Source organism: Carassius auratus, chromosome 16 (genome assembly GCF_003368295.1).
Source record: "Carassius auratus strain Wakin chromosome 16, ASM336829v1, whole genome shotgun sequence".
Taxonomy (NCBI): Eukaryota; Metazoa; Chordata; class Actinopteri; order Cypriniformes; family Cyprinidae; genus Carassius; species Carassius auratus.
In genome coordinates, this window is record NC_039258.1 from 26,526,160 (window position 1) to 26,543,816 (window position 17,657).

Sequence of the window (17,657 nt, forward strand, 5' to 3'; positions counted from 1 at the left end):
TATTGTTACTCAGGAAACAGTTGCTGGGATCTCATCATCACAGCCTGGACAGTGTCAGGCTCCCAAGAGGTTGCTTATACACAAGTGTCTGACTAACACGCCATCTTCAAGACTTCACTCTCCCCCCAGAGATACAGACGCATACAGATACACACAATCTATGACTCAGACGTTATATCACAGCAGAATGATCTATCAGTGACCCATTCAAACCCTGATACTCCATCAATAAACAACAACGCCAGCGAACGTGCACCCAGGTTTATTTCATTAATGAGTCACAGGGCTGACAAGTTCATTTCCTGCTGGTGACTGTTCCTCGCTGCTTTCGTGATTGCTCTGTATTTCAGATTCCTGTAGTCAGTGTTTGTGTTACTAAGTGACAATGAACAGATCTAGCAGGAAAATGCATTAAATGGACCATCTGTGCAACCAATGTAATCCTGCACAGCGTCACGTTCAACAATTCTCCTACTGAGATGGAACAATCCTGCTTTTGGATACATTTCATGTAAACCTTCCACACTGTATAAATTAGGATGATAACGGAAGGAAACAACATAATAAACAAGATGATGGAGGTCAATGGAAACTGGTTCTCAGACAGGATTATACTAGAAACTTCTATATATATATATATATTAAAAAAAAAACTCTTATTGTGACAACATGTTTTTTCTGACAGGATGCCCTGGTGCCTTTTTTACGCTTCTGATTGCGCTTTTAATCTATTTCTGTGTACTGCTGATTCATTCTGATGTTTAAATCAGCGGGTTCACCTAAATGGACACAAACACACTTGCTTACGCACACAACCAAAATATAATTACAACCTAAGGTTTATTAAAGGGGAAAATGTCAAGTTCAATCCTACACCAGATATTTAGACAGAGCACGTGGGCAGAGGGTTTGTATATGTTTTGGAAAGAGGAAGAAGAGTTTAGACTGCGGTTTGGGATTTGGAAGTGGTGCTTTGAAAGGCATATGTGATGTGGTTACGGGCATGATTTAGATAAATATCATCATATGACTGAACATCTCCAGAGAAATGCCTCCAGTGCATGAGCTCGGACATGCTGACTCGTTGTGGACATCATACCGTGCTGTCGCAGTGGCGACCCAGCTGACATGCCCTTCCGGTGTCCTCCTTTATCTCCTTCACAAAACCTGGAAATGTTCACATTCAAATGAATTAAAGTGGTTACTTTTTTATCTTATTTTGAGAGCAGATCAAAAAACATACAAAATTCAGTGGTAAATTTGTGTAATTGTGAAATATTATTAAGATTTGTCATTTTTTATATATATATATATATTTAAAATGTAATTTATTCCCGTAATAAATAGCAATGCTAAATCTTAATTTGAAAGCTGTTGCTTAATGATGCCTAATATTTTTGTGAAGACTGAGACACGTTTTCTCATTCCTTTTGTAACATTAAAAATGTCTGTACTTTCACTTTTGATCAATTTAATGCATCTTTGCTAAAAAAAAAAAAAAAAAAAAGTATGAATTTCTATTAAAAGAAATGACCCCCAAATTTAGAACAGTAGTGTAAATAAACATGTATACATATATTCTTATCTACTATACCTGAAATATATGACTGATTGCAATTAATTAATCTGTATATCTTTCAATGATTTAATTTTTTTTAATTGATTAAAAGCCCAATTGCATAACAGCAAAATAATCATCTAGTTCCTCCTCTATTTAATTTGCTTGTATTTATTTACCTGGTGTATTTCCATCTCCAGTGCACTGGCAGTCCAGTAGGTCATGTGTGAGGCAGGTGGTGTTAGGGTCAAAACTGAAAAGGTCCCGTAGCTCCTCAGCAGAAAAGCTAATATGCTCCGCTTTCTTGGACAGGTCCACCACTGTCCCAGAAAGCCCCTGTTTACTCACCTGCCTCTGATAAATCTTTTCTTCTATTGAACCTACAAAACACACAAGGTACAGTATTGCAGACCCAAATTCGTGTGCAAACTCTGTAAACAAATGCATGTTCTATCCATGAATCATCAATCTGAAAGCCAAAAATAAGAGTGTGATGTGTGTCATAATATAGAGCAGTCAGTTTGTGTGGGTTATGATGAAAGGCTGTGAGATGTTTCAGGTCAAGTACTTCTTTCATAACAAACAGCTATTTTATTCAGTGACAGACAGGCTGATTATACTTATTTTATGGCTAGTTTACACATGTTTTGGTTACCTGTTGTAAGAAATCTGTAGATGTGAAATGTTTTCTTCTGTCCATCCCGCCACACTCGTGCCATGGCCTGACAAATGTAATTGTTTCGATGATTTGAGCCTTATAAAACAGTCACTCAAAGCCCTCAGGGGGCATTCATCATGGCAGCAAAACAAAACGATGGTGACACATAAAAGCAGAGCATTCAGACTGATAAATACCAGAGAGACAATGGTAAGAATTACAACAGAGGTACAAGTTTTTTTTTTGTATTAACTGCCATCTAGTGGTCTGAATGAAAAGGCATAACTAAGACAAGTATGTGGACTCGAAGAACATTGAGCTGCATGATGATCCGTTTTTTGGTTTAGTGAGAAATATTGTATAATGTGTTTTATTGTTGCTTTGCAGTGTTACATGGCTAGCTGGAAGCTCACTGGAAGTCCACTGACCTGTAAGTCATTGGCTGGGTTCCAGTCTATATCATATAAAACAAGATGGGAGGCACCAATGAGGTTCAGTCCCACCCCTCCAGCCTTGGAGCTGAGTAGCAACAGGAAGCTGAACGAGTGTGGGCTGTTGAAGGAATCAACAATTCAATTCAAATCTGTCCATCAAGCCGACACCATTTATAGCCTATATGATCACAGACATCCTGCAGTAAGTCAAGAGTTTGTGTGAAGTTGGACACCAAAAATACCCTAAATAGAGAGAGACACAGAGACAAAAACGGACACAAGTTTCACACTAGATATGTCAGTTAAATGTGTAATAAAAAAAAAAAAAAAAAAAAAAAAAAAATATATATATATATATATATATATATATATATATATATATATATATATATATATATATATATATGATTTTTATAAGCTATAAATATGAACATTTTATACATAAGTATAACATATATTCCTTAAAAATATGCATGTACGTGTGCATTTACATATATACATAAATACACAGTACACATATTTTGTAAACACAGACATATTTTGGACGCAATTAATCAGTTGTACATGTGATACCTGTCTGTGGATTGACGTGCTGTATAGCTGACAGCAGGTCTGTTAGCACAAGAAGTTTCCCAGAGTCTGCAGTGCTGAAGGCACCTGTTGAGTATCCCTCAGGAAAGAGGTCCATCATTCCATCCTCAAACATCTCATCCGACTTTTCCTTAAGCAAATACCGCAAAGAATAATTACAAATCAGCAATAATAAGACAAAAAACAAGGCATGGCAAAATACCAGCACCTATTGTACCTGTAAAGTGTTGTAGAGTAGCCCGGGGTGGTTGCAGAGTTTCTTGAGGGCGTTGATGCATGCGAGATGTGGGCTGTGTGTGTAAGTGTGTGTGCGGGCACCAGAGAGGCAGGCTCTGATGGGCCGTGTAGCCAGCAGGACTCCATACAAACGCAGCTGCAGTTCAGTGGGTTTGCAGAATACGGTCCACTCTATCCGTTCGGATAAATACTGATTAATGATCTCCTGAGTGCGCCGTAACGTAAACACACCTGTTAGACGAAACCTCAGCGGCACGCTCCTCTCCAATGCACCGCTCTTCCTGAAACACAGTTGTGATCAATGCCACTACAGCTAAAGGACACAGACTCACAGTGAGGGGGACAATTTTCTGAAGAGATTTTTTCTATCTATTAATATCGGTTGATGATCATTATTGGATATGTAATTGCAAATGTTAGTGTCCTCTATTTTTACATTTGCATCACCTTTGCCATTAAATATTTAATATTTAAAATGAATAAAAAAATTTTGTAGTGAACATTATGTTGTTGTGATGCCTAAATTCACTTCTATAATTTTAAACTTATATAAGACTGATTTTAGTTTTTCTGTTATACCTTCATATATCATATGCATTTACTTAAAAATAAATAAATATATATGTGTGTGTTTGTGTGTGTGCATATAAATATATATGAATATACATATATTTTAAGTAATATAATAATCATTTAAATTAAAATATGTATTTAAAAAAAAGTAATTAAAATAAATATTATAAATATTTTATTACTCTGAAAATGCAGATATTTACCTCAGTGCAGGTGGGCTGGCGAGATCTGAGAATGGGTTCTTCATAAATCTTCCTGTAGGCTGCAGATGTTCCCAGAATTCCTGGATTTACAAACTCAATAATGGAATAAAATTCCTGCAGGTCATTCTGCACTGGAGTACCTGTTAAATTAATAATTACGTTTTTTTCAATTACAAAATGTTATACTACTACACGTGTTTACAAAAGTGTGTGTGTTTGTTTGAAATAGGAAACCTGTTAATATAAGATGGCGTTCACATGAGAGGGCTGTGAGTGCGCTGGCGGTTTTGATGTTGCTGTTTTTAAGGCGATGACCCTCGTCACAGATGAGCACTCCAAACTCCAGCTCTTTCAGCTGGTCCACAGAGCGCAGCAGCATCTCGTAACTGATCACCATGACGGAGCAAAGAGGAAAAGACACAAAGTCCTCCACACGGTGATTCTACAGAGACAATATATTCTTTTACCTTTCATCACTCTTTCTATTATCTGACCCAAACAGCCACACATACACACCTGGTCCACAGTGTAAACACTGATCCTCTCCCTGCCCAGCCACTTGTTGAACTCAGCAGCCCAGTTCTTGACCAAACTCCCTGGACAAACCACAAGTGCCCTCTTCAGTACGGGACGTCCACCATAGGGGCCCTGTCTCAGTAGCGTCCACAGAACACAAACACACTGCAGCGTCTTTCCCAGTCCCATCTCATCTGCCAGAATAGCCCCGCAGTGGCCAGGGAGTCTGCAGCACACAGACATACATGGGTAAAACAGTCATATGTAAGAACATTACAATAACAGATGAACTCTTATTTACCTCATTCCCATTAAACATTCATAAAGGAAGACCACACCCTCTCTTTGATGTGGCCGAAGATGATTGGTCAAATGGGGGTCGATGACCACATCCACCAGAGGAGAACCAGATTTATTATATAGCCACTGGTGATCAGTTGTAGGTCGTGGCATCACAAGGGCACCTTGGGACCAATAGAAAGTAAGCAGTATGGATATGGATAGCTTGGATTAAAATGTAGCAATTATAATGTACTGTATATGAACATTTCAGTGATAGTGTTTATCCTGTAATGCAACCATTTCTTTGAAATTGTAACAACTTTATTCGCCTTTTTTTCTTTAGTATTTTCTTAAATGAAATTTAATTGTACATTTTTAGAAGTATAAATATCACATGCATCAATTAAATCAAGTTGAGAATGTGCTGTACCTGCTGCATTCGGGTCATGTCTGGGTTTACAGATTGGTTTCTCAGGTTCGGAATCTGTAAGTGCACCTCCCTTGAGCGCTGGTTTGGTAAAGGATTTGGAAACTGGTCGATATACAGGAGCCTTCAAGACTGTTTCTGCAGGAGTCTCAACAGCAGCATTTTGAAAACAACAGCCTTTGGCATAGTCCTCATCGGATATGACCCCCAAGACCTCGATTTGCTTCCCTCCTACCATAAGAGTCTGACCCTCTCCAGCTCTGATGCCTTTTATAGCCTGCACCTGACAGAAAAACACTGATTTGAAACACACATCTACACAGACTCAAACATATTACCTCAAAAGTAAAGTAAAGGGAGAAAATGTGCATTTCAAACAGGGATACACCAATATTAAAATTCTTGATTTATATGATATGGCTGAGATCATGGACAATATAATTTTTTAATATATATTTTGATGTTTAATGTTCAATAATTTGAATGTTTAATGATATGTGTAAATGATAATGTACAGTGAAAATAATTGGTATTCAGAGATTTACTAGCAATTTGATTTAACAGTGTTAGTATAAATTAGCTCTAAACAATCAGATAACAATTTGGGGAAATAAGCAATGCTTGCAGAAATATAAAATAACAACAGAAAATAAATGCTAATATAGGCTATATATTGAGCATCACTATTCAAATATGCATTCATATACAAATCCAGAAGTATTGCAAGAATGTGCTGTGACAGGCAAACCTCGTCCAATGTTCTGCCCATCCATGTCTTTGAGGACAACAGTCCGCCCCCTGGCAACAAGCACAGCGTCACCTTCCCAACCCTTATGCTTCCTTGATGACGCCTTGCACCACATTACACTATAGTTGCGTGCTTTAAAATAAACAAAAAAAGTATTGTTTCAATAAAACAGCAGTGATATACGACACAGCAACAGCCTAATCATAGACAATGTTTTACTGATTACATAGTCTCAAATTAGAAATGTGCCTTTTACAGCCACTAATTGTATGCATAAATGCTAATTTTGCACCTTGTAATTTTGTTCTGTCAAAGAAACTACATGACTGGTGAGACAGACAGAGAGAAACAGACAGACAGAAACAGACAGAAACAGACAGACAGACAGACAGACGGACAGGCAGAGACAGACCGACAGACAGACAGGCAGAGACAAACCGGCAGACCGACAGAGACAGACAGACAGTCCGACACAGACAGAGGCAGACCGACAGAGACAGACAGACAGACAGACAGACAGAGACAGACACACAGACAGAGACAGACAGGCAGAGACAGACTGACAGACCGACACAGACAGAGACAGACAGACAGCCAGACAGACAGAGACAGACAGACAGACAGACATACAGACGGACAGGCAGAGACAGACTGATAGACCGACACAGACAGAGACAGACAGGCAGAGAGAGACAGACAGACAGACGGACATGCAAAGACAGACCGACAGACACACAGGCAGACAGACAGGCAGACAGACAGAGACAGACAGACATACAGACGGACAGGCAAAGACAGACTGACAGACCGACACAGACAGGCAGAGAGAGACAGACAGACAGACAGACGGACAGGCAGAGACAGACAGACAGACAGACAGACGGACAGGCAGAGACAGACCGGCAGACCGACAGAGACAGACAGACAGTCCGACACAGACAGAGGCAGACAGGCAGAGACAGACAGACAGAGAGACAGATAGATGCATAAAAACCACGAAATAGCTTTCTTTATGTTTAAGTATTTATTATGAATGATAAATTATTAACAATTGAACAACGACAATCCAATCGATTCCCGACGGACAAAATCAGTCCTGGTCTCATCTGAGAAGCTGATATAATCTTATGTCACAATAAAGAAAAAAAAAAGTAATTTGTTTCATTATACTGAATTATGCTGTAAATAATCACCGAAATGAAGTTCACATAAACATCTTGACTGATATGGTTTCCATTCATTTATGTTGCTATGTAACACTCCCTGTCTAACAAAAAAGAATAACAGGACAGGATCAAAACAGAGTTAAAAGCAATTATGAATTTATTAGTGAACACTAAAATAAAATCTTATTTTCTTCTTTATCTAGGCATAAACCCATTTAAAAAACATTCATTTCTGCTTCAAAAATCAGGAACAATCCTTGTACAAGTGTCGATCGAATACAAAATCAAGAAATAACTGTACAAACTGTACAAACAAGCCTGTTCATTTTAACTTCACATTACAGAGTTCCCTTTGTGATAGACTTTCAGACGTGACGCCATACGTGTCACATCAGTGGCAATCCTTGGCGTAGCCTGGCCGCCCTCAGTTTCTCCACTTTGACCCTTGACCGAAGTAGCTCCTCCTCCAGCTGTTGCTTTCTCTTAAGCCCCTCCCTCTTCTCCTCTAGATATAGTCCAAGCTTTCTGTGATTGGCCAGAAGCAGCTCATGCTCCTCTCTCATCATTTGCAGAGCTTCTGCCTCAAAAACGGGATTCTTGAACATTGCCCTCCCTCTCTGATAAGCACTCCTCCTGGGGCCGGGGGCCGACGGTGAGGGTGGCAGGTGTGCTGAAGAGGGGCACGGAGACAGAGAGGCTGCATACACGTGGGAGGCTAATTCCTCCTCCTCATCTTCCTCCTCTCCCACTACTTCATTGTCCCTCTCGTTCTGTCCGTGGTGGGCCTGACTGCTCGGGGTGGCGATGGTGACAGGTGAACTCTGGGATGTGATCAGGTGGATATCAGGAGGTGGTTTCACATCCTCAGTCTCCACCCTCACAGCCGCAACAGGTGCATAGTCCGACAACGCTGGGAGGGACAAACTGCTCCCTGGTTGCTCTACTGGAGAATTCCTCTTGAACTGAAGCCTAGCACAGACACATAGAAAAAAAAATCTAATTTTGAACATGATAAATTTGATGAATTTTGACCTAATAAAAATGCTGAATCTGATTCACCTAGTGAATTCAAATGAATCAGATCATGTGGATCCCCAGCACTAGGCTGTATTTGTGGTGATAACTGACAAAAAGAAAGACCTGTTGTTTTGTCAACACAACCAAAAGACTTGGAAATGCTAGTGGAAAGTAATTCCTCTGGCACATTGTGGCAAACCTGGCATTAACGCAGCATCGGAAATACGGTTAATGACATCCAAATCCCCTCAGTGCTGCAGCTTACCTCTGGCACAGGACAGAGTGAAAGGACAGCGAGCGTGTGACTACAATGTCTGCTTTGACTGCATGAGACATATTAAAACTAGCAAAGGAGATGTTCGCATATCAAAACTGCTGATTTCAAATGTGTGTGACAATTAACAGCAGCAGAAGGAAAGATGGGAAGATGTATGTGAAGATATTAGCAGAAGCTGAATCAATATTTTAAAGTCCAGTGGAAGCACAGGATCTGAATAATTTGAATTCACTAGTGGAATCAGATCCATCCTCTCAGAGTAGAGTCTTCTGAGAGTATGTGTTTTATCTATTGACTTGTTATTGATTTCATTTTTCCATTGGGTGATAGATATGTTTTTAATTATGGATGCACCTAAAAATGTGCCAGTTTTGTCATGTTATTATCTGTACGCTCAGTCTCACCTGTGGAGTGCGTTCGGCTCTTTGTCCCCCACATGAAATAGTTGAGGTATCATTTCCATAATGCGCTTGGTTGGCTCTGAGATGCTGCCCCGGTACTCGGGTTGGGCATGGCTTCGCTGAAGAACTTCCTGCTTGGCACTTTCTTTAAGTCGCTTATAGAGGGTCCGAAGGCCCTGAGCCGTTCTGGGGGGCCTTTCACCTCCGAAATTATTATAGCGCTCTGCTATGCTGTCCCAGCACCGGTTCTTATCCACGATCACGGCGTGCTTGTTGGTGTGCTCCTCCAGAATGCGTATGTGAGGCTGGACCAGCCGCAGAAGATCCAGTTTCTCAGATAGGGTGAAGTTGGAGGAGCGGGCCTTGCCAACCATGCTGTTTGACATGAATATGGTAGACATCCTGCCTTTAGGCTAGTCTCAGTGCTCTAGGTTTGATCTCCTTCTCTTCTTTTCCTTGTGCTGTGTCTGTCTTTCTCTACTCACTTGTGTGAGCAGGCTGCTGCACTGCTTGTCTCAGTTAAACAACACACACATGCACAAACTGGCTCTCAAGCACACAGACGTAAGAAAAAGAATCAGGCTTAACTAGGCCAGCCTCGATTAGGCCCACGCCTACCCGGGGAGGGCTTTGCTGGAATTCCTTTTAGCTTAAGCTGACGCAGGTTCAGTAAAGCTGCTTAAGCCTGGCCTGACCTACATAACAAACCCGACTACATTAAACTAGAAACACAGCGGAGCTCTTATTCCGCTGCAAACAGCGACACGTATTGCATTTTAGCGGGAAACGACTCAGTGCGTGTTTTTAAACATGTTGTTATATTTGAAGCGCGTCAGGTCCGTGTTTTGACTGCTGAAACGCCAGAGGAGACCTTAAACTGACGCTTAACGCGTTCGCTCCAGAACAACTCGCGCAGCGTACGTGTGTGTGTGTACAGACAGTGTTTTGTGTGTGAGAGAACTGCTTTTCGGACACCAGTTGCTATTTATTTCCCAGGCTGACTGACAAATGCACCATAACTCGCACTCAGTGAGCAGGACATCTCTGCCTTGAATCTGTGCAGTTGCAAATCCGTGCGCGCCACGATACACGAACACTATCCAATAAGGATATTGCGCCTGTCAATCAAGCGCTCCGTGCGCACGGATTGGTTAGTTTCACTCAAAGCCTAAGTTGAAGGCGGGGAATAGAGATGTCGCTTGTTCAACCAGACCGCTCGCTCAGCCTTTTGCTGTTTTTATCTACTAGATTTACTCAAATAATTTAAACAAAGTGCATTATCTCTTTATTAATCTTTATTTTAATCTCTTTCTTAGTTTTTAAGTATACACTACATCCAAGCAACTTTGGGGAATAGCTGTGTAATAAAGGGAATAATACAGTCATTGTTGCAAAATAACACCCATTAAGTTAATACAGGTCTGGGATTTGTTTTACAACAATGGACGTAAACTCAATTAAGTACTTTGATTTTTGGATTATTGGTAAATTACAGCAGATTTTAAAACCTGACGTTACCAGTTTCTAAAACCAATTGTTACAAGAAGATAATAAATTAAAAGAAAAACAGACCATTTAAGATGAGTTGTAACTACAGAACATTTTTTCAGCAATGTGTTTATATTGTTGAGTGGCACTGGATTGTAAAAAATTTAAATCTACATATAAAAATCTGTTTTTTTTTTGTCTTAGTTTAAAATGCAGTTACAAATAATGCATTACACAGATATTACCAAGGCAAAATCATTTTACTTATACTAATATACACTAATCAGACTGAAAAATCATTTTTACATATACTGAACAAAAAGATAATTATATTTAATAACCTTTTAAATATAACACGCACCCAAAATCTGACAGTACTGTATCTTACCGGTAGCTGTGCCACTGGCAAGTGTGTTTGGCTGCGTTGAGCAGCTGTCTTTATCTGCTGCTTGTTCAAGCTCAGAAAAGTCAGGTGAAGAACTCAAGCTGTTTTCCTTACATTCACCGTGAGGAACTGCACTCAACACCCAGGCTAAAGCCTTACTGGCCGCTGGAGCATTCACAGCTGGAGTATCTCCTCCACTCAAACACCTCTGGACCTGCAGGGAGAATTCACTTTTGAAAAAATATCTGCAAGGGAAAACCGATCCTAATACATGCACCTCTTCAATCACAGTGTTACACAGCACTATTATCATGACACTAATGAAAACACTAGTAATAACATATACAAACAACCTGAATAGAAAATGTGAATATTAAGATGTTATTAATCACATATAAATTGCATAATCACATATAAACACTGCATAAGATTTGTCATCATGACCACTTTTTAAATATCCTCTTTGTTTGTGACCTTATTGAGCAGCACATTGCCCAAAGCAGGTGTGGGTGGTGCTGGTACTGATGGTTCTGGATAGGGATGAGATAAAGGTGGTCCGTCATTCTTTGCTGGCCCTGGTGGTATAAACCTGGGTTTCTTAGCAGTATTTCCATGGAGCTGACTCGGAGCTCCAGATCTACGCATTCTGTCAATAAAGACACACAGTAATAAAACGATAAAACCATTAAAGATTAAAAGGATAGCTTATATTCTTCTGTAAAAAAAAAAAAAAAAAAATAGAAAAATTAAAAATTAAAAAAAAAAAAAAGATATGCAGTTCTTACTGTATTTATTGCGCCAGCAGTTTGTACTGACAGATAAGAACTGACCCCCAGAAATAATTTTTGTTAATGTATTCATTTATTGTGTGCGTTTACACACTTTTAGACGCGGCATGAATGCCAGCAACTGGTCATAATTATACACTGAATAAAACAAAAAAGTGTAAACATTTCATTATTTAACTTTTTATTAAATTCCACTGATTACAACTAAACTCATATATCTACTGTTTGATGTCATGAAAATCCAGTGATTTAAGTTATTAAGTGATTTATGTCATATGAACATCCTATGGTGATTTAAGTCTCACGGTTCTTAAATAAATAACGGTGGCTCTCGTAAGATTCATTTATTTGGGAATCGGACTAACGTTAATTCACTGGCTGTATATTCTCAATTCATTAAAAAGAGCCTGCTCATACGGGTTTAGGATGGCATAAACAATGAAATAAATTTTATTTTGGGGGAACTAACGTTATTCTTCCAGTCTACGTAAAGGACATATAAAGAGCACCAGTCGCTGTTTTGAGCAAAACCGGGGTGAACTACTAAAGCTTGTTGACTGTCTCTACTTGAATTTAATATAGTACAAGTAGACAGACAGTACGGTAAACGCTTACCTTTTCTTATGTTTTCTCCTCGTATGTCAATCACTTTTCCTATTTTCAAAAACTCCCTCGAAAATCAGCAGAAGCTCGAGTCTCCCGCGGAAGTGACGTATCTTCCCCGGGATTGGTCGAATCGCGACGTCACGTGAAGGGAGTGGAGTGCAGGAGCTTATGAGAAGCAGAAATCAACAGTAGAGGAGTGTCAAGGAAACCTGACAATAAATGTTGGCTGCAAAATTGTATCTATCATTCATGCTTCAGATTCATATTAACTGATGGGTTATTATTAACATACTTTACTGACAAGCAGTGCATTTTTATTTCTGTATGGTTTCGGTTTTCATTTGTACTGTACAGGTTTCCCACTTATGTCAGTGTTTTGTGTCTGTCTTGAAAAAGACACTATAAAAGAAAGATGTTTCTATAACCAAAACACATTTTTTTTTCTCGTGATCCTTAGCTCTAGAATATTTAATTGGATGGTATCATTCTTTGTAAGTAGCATTTCTGTAAAATATATTTAAAAACATTTAATATCATAAATGATCAGAAATGTCATAGAGAAATCATGAAAAAATTTAAATGTAAATTCATTGGTCAGTGTGTGGGAAAAATTATTTTATTCATTTGTAATATATAGTGCTTGACTGTGAAGGAATTTCATTTTTCTTTCATGATCACATGTTTTATCTCTTGCATGTGCACGGATTCATGTCTGCTGGTTGTGTTTGTGCCAATGTTTTATATACTGCTGCATGTCTGAAGGTGAAACTACAGTGTTGCTGTGTGGAAAATAATCCAATCAGAGTGTGGGAAAGCGTAATCCGGTCTAATCCCACCAACAGCCATGAAGAACAGAGATCATTCAGGCAGTGAGAGTGTTCAGACACAGACACAGACACACCAGCACACACAAACATCTTCTCCCTCAGAAAGGTGTGTGGATCTGCAACAAATGACAATAAAGGTTTAACTAGAGTAGTATAGAAAAGTATTAGACGTGAGAGTTGACATCATAGACAAGATCAGATAGACACACGTCCAGACAGGTGCAGGAACACTTGCACAGGTCACCTGTTACTTTTAAGGGGCTCTTTTTGAGGATGTAATTGAGGAGGCAACAAATGCAATCTTGCATTTATCTATTTTACCCATGGTTTTATTGTTGTGAAATGAAGATGAAATCTAACAAAATCAGAAGTAAAATGTTAAATAAATGTAAAATTTGCATATCAGTTATAGGACATATAAACAAATAATTGGTATTGGTTATAAAAATCTTTATTGATAATTCAAAAATAAACAAAATAAATAAAAATCTAAATTTATTCTCAAACATGCATCTTAAATATGAGTTTTGTATTTCTGAACTCTCCATGTTCAGTTTTACCATAGAACGCCCAGAAATATTTCCCTTCGGATGCAGAATTTCTGTGTAGGATGTTTGTGTAGTCGGTAGAAGGTGTGCATCTATCTGTGTTTGTGTGTGGGGTTACCAGGTGCTCCAGTCTCTTGTGATCACAGCATGAGGATGAGATTCCCAAAGGGTTCCTCTAAGTGATTTAGGCAAGTGTGTGTTGTATTTTTACATTTGTTATCAGATGGTTTGTGGTACAGGTGAGAGTTGCCTCATAAACGGCTTGCCATACAATTCATGCTCCTTGAGGAGTCTGTTTCCTGACGTTTAGTATAAATGAAGATGGCAAACTGACCCCAGATCCCCAGTGAATGTCTACAGTCATAACCCCTCCCACTCATGTTTCAGTTCAACATCTGCCACCTGGCTGTTTCTACGGCAACTGACCAGACCACCTTCAGCAAGCACACCTGAGAGGAGGAGAGAGGAGAAGACAAGATACCAGACTCTGCCAGGTAATTGAACTTTCTTTTTTTTCTTTTTTTATATATATTTTAATATATATTAAAAATATATTTAAAGAAATTTTCTGGATATATTTTTAATATACATTATGCTATTATGTTTAAATTAATAGCCTGTATGTTTTAGTGTGCGCATGCAGTGGCCTTCAATATTTTAAACATTATTTAAATATTTTTTAATGTAAAAATAAAAATAAATAAATAAATAAATATATGATTACTTTTCATTTTTTTCAATGGTTTAACATTTGGAAAAATCCATTATTTTAATGTTAAATGTAAAAAAATCATACTTTTCTGTACCAAACGTTTTAAAAAATACTTTTTTACAAAAGTTTTATTTTTAAAAGCTTAAGATATTTAAAACATTAATGTGCAAAATATGTAATCTTTGTTTTTGTTATTTTTATAGTTTTGATTTAAATAATAATTTCAAATAAATTAAGGTTTATATGAATGTAACTTAATATGACTTTGATACATACAACTTTAAATTGTCATATTTTTAAATTATTTTTCAAATTATATTTTAGGAAATTTTCTATTTTTCTATCTAACTTGGTTATTCTTATTAATAAAGGCTATTAATAGGTTTTAGTGTGCACATACAGTGGACTTAAAGACATAATTTTCTAAAATAAATATTCATGTTAAATTTGAAGTTTTATCTAAAAAAAATCTATTCCATTTATCTTACTATAAAGTGAATTTATTAGTTATTTTAGTTATTATATGTATTTTGGTCCTTTACATCAGTTTGTTGAGTGTTGTTTTCTGCATGTGTACTCCAGGATGGGCTACGATCTAGAACGTTTTGTAGGCTATGTGAACGAGGGTCTGTTGTGCTGTGTGTGTCGGGACGTGTTAGAAGATCCTTTGCAGGCTCCGTGTGAACATGCCTTCTGCAGCTCCTGCATTCACGGATGGCTCGTCCACCATAACACCTGTCCAGAGGACCGCTTGCCTTTAGACATCTCACATCTACGGCCGCTGTTCAGGTAACACAGATGTATTAAACACCTTCCAGACAATCACTTAACCTGATCTTTAATGCCATTTATTTTATTGACTTATAAACACATGTGTATGGTGTTACAGATACATGAGAAATGATTTAGCAAGGCTGCAGGTGAGGTGTGTATTCCGGCCACAAGGTTGTGAGGTCATATGCACTCTGGAGTCTGTTCATCGTCATGAGCAACAGTGTGATTACGCTTTGCTGAACTGCAGTAATGCAGGTACATATATACAAGCATATATCATTATATCTTGGTACCCACAATTTGTTGGCAGGGAACAGGTGGCCCATACACAGCAGCTACAGTCTCATTCATACATATGCAATACTAGTGCTGTTGTAACAGCAGATGAAAGAGAGTTGTAGCCGCAAGATAAAGCACCTAGTGTTGAGTGATCACATTTTTAATTATTAATGAGGGACCCCCTCAGGCAGCCAATGAGGTGAAACGTTTATCTTAGAATTAAAACAATTGAGCTGTTCCATCAGTAAGATAAGCAGATTCTTGCACATAATACATATTAGTTTTAGTAATCTTAATGCAACATTCCCTAATCCTGGAAATCTTGTTTGTGTATGCATGTATATAAAAAGCAGGTGAGGAGTACTTATGCTGTCGTTGTGGTAGGTGTACTGTGTTCTATGTGTGTTGTGTGACTGCTGTGTCTTTTTCTTCAACAATAAACCTTTGCTTGCTGTGCCAACATTTTCCCTGGCTGCTCAAAGAAGACACATTTAATTAATTTTATAATTTCATAAATTTGATTAAATCGTATCATTTTTATTCCTGTGTAATTTAATATTTTTGAATATAGTTTAAAAATGATTAATAATCATTTAATACTGTAATTATGTATATATACTGTATATACATTTTTTATTCACTTAGTTTTCTTTACGAGGAAAATTGGAATTAGCTGGACATTATACAGTAATTATAATTAGACATAAAATAGAAAACTGTTATATAAAATTGAACAATATTTACTGTAATTTTGATTAAATAATCAAACTGATCTGACCCCAAACCTTTTTTTTTTGTCATTTAGATTAATATTTAGGTTCATCATTTTTAAATGTTTAGTTTTCACATTTATTTAACATTTGGAAAAAAGAAATGTTATACTTTTTTAAAATATGTCCATTTTTATTTTATTTTTTCAAATGTTATGTTTACTTCCTAAAAAGAGGCAATTATAGCTGGACATTATATTAATTCTACAATAAAATGAATACTTTTGCTGTAAAGTGTTGGCATATATGTCAAAAGATTACTGACTGATTTGTAATTTTTGACCCACTCTCAGTGATCCTGGCAAGACTATCATATCATTCTCACAATTTCAACAAATCCTGAACTAGATCATTTTACCTAGGGCTGTCCTTATTGTTCAGCCCTGCCTGGGTTTCCTCTGTTTTTGAGGTTTAATGTTCAGTTTTCTTTGGCGGTGGCATTCAGGCTGCCCGGTTAAGGTGTCGCGGCGCTCTCTGGAAGCTCATCTGTGTGTGTGTGAATACAGCAGTAGAGTCTGTGCAAGCGGCTGTGGATACACAATCCTAAACACAGAGGAGGCCCAACACAACTGTGTATCGGAGCTACGAGCTGAGCTGGACATGCTTAGGTAAAAACATCTGCTCAAGTCATACTGACTGTCACCACGTAAATGTTTTTTTGAAGCTTGAAAAATGCCAGAGCATTTGTTACAGGGCAGAATTAGACTGCAAAGTCGAAGAGGTGCGACAAGAAATGGAATCTCGCTTGGATATCCAAAGACGACACATGGTGCAGAAGGAGAGTCTGCTGAGGAGTGAAGTGGACGAACTGAAGGTACCATACTTTTCACATCAGCAGGGTTTTGTGTGTGTAGCGAGTTACTCACAGGTGTGTGTGTGTGTGTGTTTGCGCAAAGGGCCAGCTGTCAAGAGTCATGTCAGATGTCCGCGTTCTGCTGGGTGCAGAGAGAGTGCGCAGACAAGAGCTGGAGAAGGCGGAGCTTCTTTAACTTTTTAAAAAGGAGGGGCTCAGACCAGCCACGCCCTCTGAAGCAGCACCGCCCCCTGCTGAGGTGCAGAGAGAGCTGAGCCCAAGAAGCCTAGCTTTGGATTGCATCAAAAGAAAGAATAGAGAGGTGACAGTCATCTGAGGACACTTGCTTTTCACAGCAGAACATTAAGGAAGAAGGAATGTCACATGATGCTAATAAAAAAAAAACACTAACTGGAACTCATCATCTGAATGAAGCCCCAGTATTGCAGTTCCTCTGGGTGAACCAAATCATTGCTATGAGATTGGCTGTTCTATGATTTATCCAAATTGTGTAGACTTTTTTTGACCATATTTCTATGTTTTTTTTTTTTTTTTTACCTTTTTAGAGGTTTTTCCTATTTAAAAGTACATGCATTCTG

General features: G+C 38.2%; 2 protein-coding genes and 1 pseudogene across 4 annotated transcripts; 1 reads left to right on the top strand and 2 right to left on the bottom strand.

Moving 5' to 3' along the window:
- Window positions 1-646: 646 nt before the first annotated feature.
- On the bottom strand, window positions 647-12,600 carry LOC113116644 (DNA repair and recombination protein RAD54B-like; annotated as a pseudogene).
- Window positions 7,316-10,701, bottom strand: LOC113116642 (fibrinogen silencer-binding protein). The gene is made up of 2 exons (XM_026284900.1): window positions 9,092-10,701; window positions 7,316-8,362 (listed from the first exon to the last, which is right to left on the bottom strand). Exons 1-2 carry the CDS (start codon window positions 9,487-9,489, stop codon window positions 7,780-7,782), a joined length of 981 nt encoding a protein of 326 aa, XP_026140685.1. The 5' UTR covers window positions 9,490-10,701; the 3' UTR covers window positions 7,316-7,779.
- A 1,141-nt stretch (window positions 12,601-13,741) lies between the features above and the next one.
- Window positions 13,742-17,587, top strand: LOC113116646 (E3 ubiquitin-protein ligase NRDP1-like). 3 transcript variants are annotated; one of them, XM_026284905.1, is made up of 6 exons: window positions 13,754-14,224; window positions 15,025-15,231; window positions 15,332-15,471; window positions 16,711-16,873; window positions 16,959-17,079; window positions 17,162-17,587. In XM_026284905.1, exons 2-6 carry the CDS (start codon window positions 15,026-15,028, stop codon window positions 17,252-17,254), a joined length of 723 nt encoding a protein of 240 aa, XP_026140690.1. In that variant the 5' UTR covers window positions 13,754-14,224; window position 15,025; the 3' UTR covers window positions 17,255-17,587. The 3 variants fall into 3 exon arrangements, with proteins under 3 accessions (XP_026140692.1, XP_026140689.1, XP_026140690.1); XM_026284907.1 differs by having other exon boundaries at window positions 13,742-14,224; window positions 16,964-17,587; XM_026284904.1 differs by having other exon boundaries at window positions 13,748-14,224; window positions 16,959-17,587.
- The last annotated feature ends 70 nt before the right edge of the window (window positions 17,588-17,657 follow it).

Excerpts from the sequence above, each read along its gene's own strand:
- LOC113116646 (XM_026284904.1), top strand. The coding sequence starts at position 15,026 with ATGGGCTACGATCTAGAACGTTTTGTAGGCTATGTGAACGAGGGTCTG. Across the intron at positions 15,472-16,710 it reads GCTGAACTGCAGTAATGCAG|GCTGCCCGGTTAAGGTGTCG; the intron begins GTACATATATAC and ends GGTGGCATTCAG. Across the intron at positions 16,874-16,958 it reads GCTGAGCTGGACATGCTTAG|GGCAGAATTAGACTGCAAAG; the intron begins GTAAAAACATCT and ends CATTTGTTACAG.
- LOC113116642 (XM_026284900.1), bottom strand. The coding sequence starts at position 9,489 with ATGTCTACCATATTCATGTCAAACAGCATGGTTGGCAAGGCCCGCTCC. Across the intron at positions 8,363-9,091 it reads GAGCCGAACGCACTCCACAG|GCTTCAGTTCAAGAGGAATT; the intron begins GTGAGACTGAGC and ends TGTCTGTGCTAG.